Raw genomic sequence first — 5000 nt, 5'->3', positions numbered from 1 at the left:
CCTGTAACATGAACTTGTGTTCCATACGGGCTGAATGTACCACAGGCGACCTGGTTTGTCATCGTATCCATTAACACTCTCACATCGCATCGAGAAACAGCATGCGAGTGTAAAACACGCAGCAGAGTCCAACGTGACGATTACAGGCAGGTGGATTGCCCAACACAACACATGGTTCTACTTAGAACTCGTAACTGCTCGGATTCAAAGCCACAGGGAGCAGTTGTGCGTGTGAAAGTGCGCGTCCGTGTTTATGTAGTCGTTTTCATTGCCATAGAATGGGACTCTTGCACAGTGTGTATGAGTATTACACCGTTTTCATATATTGTTATTATTAGCTTTAAATGAATGTTGATGTATTGGCTTAATGTATTTAATACGCATCCCAGGCTGCATATGGAAAAGGTTGTGGCACACGCAGATAAGATGGGATTTATATTTTGAGGAGAAGGGCGGATGTTCATATAAATGGATTTAAAAAATAATATATTTTTAATTGAACAGAAATTACATCTTTGGCGGACAATTGAAACAACTTTGTAGCCCCTGTTAAACTTTTATATGTTGTATAGGCCAACCGTATTCCCTGAATACGATATTAGCTGTTTATGTGCAGAGACCTAAATGGATGATTACCATGCTTTCATGCTCACCTCTAACGACTCTCCACTCTGTCATTATAGGGGCCGGTAATGACAGATTACAGGGGCCTGTAAAGACACGCTGGGACCCTGTCGGCTGCCACGTCAGGAGAGACGGCCCGTGACTCAACACTGCCCTCTAGTGGCTACGCTCTCAGTAACCACTATTTTAACCTATACCTACAGGGACCTACTCATCCCCAGGCGGTTGGCTCGGGCACAATTTGACCCTTTTACCACATCGTTAAAATTAACTTCCTGTTCCTGTCGGTTTAACACGATGTAGGTTTTGCTCATTGCCGACATATATTTACTAGATGAGTTGTGGCTGTACTGCTGCAGTGCCGTACATGAATCGAGCAGACCCACAGTCAAATTTTATGAGCTACACTTCTGTTTTTCCGACTGTGAAATGGGCCCTTTAGTCCATCAGAGAGTCTCGCGAAACTATTGTACTGACTAAAAACAAAATAACGAAAACATTGGGCACTTTCTCTTTTCGATGTAGGCCCACTCTCGATATTAAATGAATTCAACGTATCTGACATTGCTATGAAATAATATCGAATACCTTCAATATATTGTATGATAAGTGTCTTGTCTATACACATATTATTAGCCTGAACAATAAATGTGATGCTCAAAAATCAGTGTAATGCAGCTATGACTGCATTTATATAACTGGATCTTGATCTCTCTCTCTCTGGGCTTTTCCTGGTTTCTATTATTAAACAGAACATGGATGCATATGGATGTATACAACTTCATTATGACCAGTAATGTACGAGGTGGGGGAGAATTTAAACATTTAGGATTAAAACAATAAACAGTCCACGCACACACACATGCAGGCAGACACACAGGCACGCACACACACACACACACACACAGGCACACAAACATAGTAGACAGACAGACAGACAAAAAGACAGACAGACGCGCACGCACGTATTAACGCACGCACACACACACACACACCCACACACACACACACACACACACACAGACACACACACAGACACACACACACACACACACAGACAGACAGACAGACAGACAGACAGACAGACAGACAGACAGACAGACAGACAGACAGACAGACAGACAGACAGAAAGACAGACGGACACGCACACACACACACAAGCACACGCACACACACACACACACACACACACACACACAAACACACATGTAATTGCTGCGGCGGAGTCAACATGGAAGAGGAAGTTTACAGTGCGGCCACCCCACTGAGCCGGGGCCAAGGGCCCTGCTGTCAGGGCCGACTGGGAGCCGGGGGACGGCGGCTCCTTGGAGACAGAAGCTTTATTTATGTTCTCCTTCGCGTTCCCAAATGATAGCCTTCTGCTGAGTTAATGTATATTTACCTTGCTGCCTCCACCTCCGCTCAAAGTATTTTGGAAAACGTTTTTCGACCGTGCGTTTGAGTCAAAGGATGGCGGCATCACCACCATCGTGTCAACTCTGTCTAGGCTGTCCTGAAATATCGCATTTTCTCACGGACCAACCTCATCTTATGTATTTACATTTACATTCAGGGCGTTTAGCAGACGTTTTTATCTAAAGCGACTTACAATAAGTACACTTGTCAGAAGAAAGAGAAACACCATTATATCTCTGTCGGTACAGTAAGGATGTTCATAGAACCAAGTGCCAAGCACTAACCATCACTAGGTTAACCCATTCCCCGTATACAACAAAGATGGCTAGAATAAGACGCTACACAATTCTAAGTACTATTTTTAAGTGCATGGACGTACAGCATGCAATACAACAATAATTAACAATACAACATTCATCCATCACCCCAAAGCCGACCGGTAAAACAAAGTAAGAATCCCAGCTCTGATCTATCACTCTGTCTCGGGGGCCATCTTAGGTTTGCATGTCCTTTGTCTATTCTGGTCTGTCCCTCCTTGTCATTAGGACTGGTCTCATAATGACCACCAGGGTCTGGTGGACCGGACCAAACCGGACCAAACCGGACCATGGTGCCGGATCCTGGTCCCAGCCGCCTCTGACGATACCAGCCCCCGTGAGCCTGTCTCCATGGGCCGCCCTGTCAACAGCGGCCAAACACACAGCGGCCAAACGCCCCTCTAAAGGGCCTCTCCGGATTAGAATGCCGGAGAGGCATTTTCGTTTGATTTGTTCCCTGACCAAACATACAACGTTTACAGGAGACGGACCCAGATGCTGTAATTGCCGAGCTGGTTTCCTGGCTGGCACTGGGAGGCAGCGTTGCCTTTCGTCATCCGGTGGTCGGACAGAAGGGACGCATGAGGAGACAGAGTTCCAGACGGGGTTGGCGTTGGGCTACATGTCGCTATTTATGTATAACTGTGTAACAGCGTCTGGTGTCTGTAGATGAATACATGTCATGTATATGAGGGCCACAAGGTTGAGCATACACTTTTAACAGTTTATAAATCCTGTATGGGAAACTATCCGCAGTATGGTAAATTAACTGCATTCATGTAGCTCTTTTCCAACCAGTGGTAACCACTCAAATTGTTTACACTATTGCCTCACATTTACCCTTTCATGCACACATTCACGGCGGTGTCAACCATGCAAGGCGACAGCCAGCTCGTCAGGAGCAGTCAGGGTGAGGCGTCTCGCTCAGGGACACCTCGACACTCGAGCCGGGAATCGAACTAGCGACCTTCCGGTTCCTAGCCAAACCGATTTACCTGCCGAGCCATAACACCGACATGTTATGCATCATTTGTGGTAGAGCATGGCCTGCTTGCTTGTGACCCTGGTACCCCTGTACCTCTTTATCCAGACCAGGACGCCTCCTTGTGTGGATCTGCAGCCGTGGACAACCTTGGAGATGCTGTTCTGCAGTCAGACGCAGCGGCGGCTAGTTCCTGTCTCCCCAGCGACCACTACGTTTGTTGTTACTGTTCCACCACCGCTGCGTGTGGTGGTCATTGGCTGAACCACACCGTGACCGGTGCGCGTCGCGCCAGGGCTTCAATCGCCTTGGATTTATTTGAGCTCACAGTTTCCGCTCCTTTAAAATGATTTAGGGGACTTTTTCGGAGCGTTCTTCTGCCAGTCTGAGGGTTGCTAGGGTGAATGAGCGAATCTCATTTGAACGTGAGTCTGCTCATCCCTTACGGTTATTTAAATAAACTTTATTTGTTTATATGAGTAGTTGCTCTCTCCAAGACAAAGATGAGGCACTGGAAAAATAACTGTGTGAACGCAGGCAGCCAATTGGCTGAGTAGACGTCAACTGATTTTCGGGTTTGAGCGGACCTTGAGTGATAGAGTGACGTTATGTGTCAGACATCGGGTTTTTGTAATGAGGTGACCCTTCTTCGACAGTTTGTATTACATTATTGAATTCATTCATACATTAATCAAAGTAGACTGCATTTGAGATCCGGCAAATGTTCTCACGCACACACACACACACACACACACACACACACACACACACACACACACACACACACACACACACACACACACACACACACACACACACACACACACACACACACACATACTTCCTTCCTGAAGTGTGAGCGCTGCGTGGGACGTATAACATATTACCACGGCCGTTTTGTTTTTTTATTAAAAAGCAGAGAAAATGGTTCACATTACCTTAAATGTCTGCACACATAAAGTCTCTCTCGGACAACACGCTGAACGCAACATTCATGACGCAGATGAAGCCCTGCAGAAGCAGGCTGTAAACACACTGACCACCCTGTCATTACAGAGGGGGGGTCAGTCAGTGCAGGATGAGCTGCGGCTGGATGCTGAACAGCAGTTCGTCCCTCTCCCGCCGCACCTCCAGGAGGAGGGGCTTGTCGCCTAGCAACGCGGCGTGCAGGCCGTCGGCCGTCAGCAGCGGCCGGCCGTTCAGCTGGACGATGACGTCGCCGATCTGGATGCCGCTCCTGGGAACGGACGGGGAGCAGGAGAGAGCTGAGCGGGTTTAAGGCACGGACAGGGCAGCTCGCAGCTCAGACACAGCAGGAGTCGCTTAGACACGTAGACAGGACGAGACATTAGAGACGGTGTGGAAGGTAGTCAGGGTTCAGGGACAGACAGAGAGACAGACAGACAGACAGACAGACAGACGGACAGACAGACAGAGACCGTGTGGAAGGTAGTAGGGCTTCAGGGTTGTTCAGACACAGACAGAGAGACAGACAGACAGACAGACAGACAGACAGACAGACAGACAGACAGACAGACAGACAGAGACATACAGAGACATAAAGACAGACAGACAGACACAGAGACAGACAGACAGACAGACAGACAGACAGACAGACAGACAGACAGACAGACAGACAGACAGACAGAGACAGACAGAC

The 5000-nt window shown here is 47.7% G+C and overlaps 1 protein-coding gene across 2 annotated transcripts in view; it reads right to left on the bottom strand.

Annotated features, from left to right (window-relative positions):
• Nucleotides 1-4237: 4237 nt before the first annotated feature.
• Nucleotides 4238-5000, bottom strand: part of htra3a (HtrA serine peptidase 3a) — a 7633-nt gene continuing 6870 nt past the window's right edge. For both annotated transcript variants that reach the window (XM_056585584.1, XM_056585588.1), the window contains one exon: nucleotides 4238-4577. In XM_056585584.1, the coding sequence (XP_056441559.1) occupies nucleotides 4409-4577 (169 nt within the window). In that variant the 3' untranslated portion in view covers nucleotides 4238-4408. The remainder of the gene's footprint in view (nucleotides 4578-5000) is intronic.

This window comes from Gadus chalcogrammus, chromosome 3 (assembly GCF_026213295.1).
Source record: "Gadus chalcogrammus isolate NIFS_2021 chromosome 3, NIFS_Gcha_1.0, whole genome shotgun sequence".
Taxonomy (NCBI): Eukaryota; Metazoa; Chordata; class Actinopteri; order Gadiformes; family Gadidae; genus Gadus; species Gadus chalcogrammus.
This window is presented reverse-complemented; position numbering and strand designations above follow the sequence as displayed.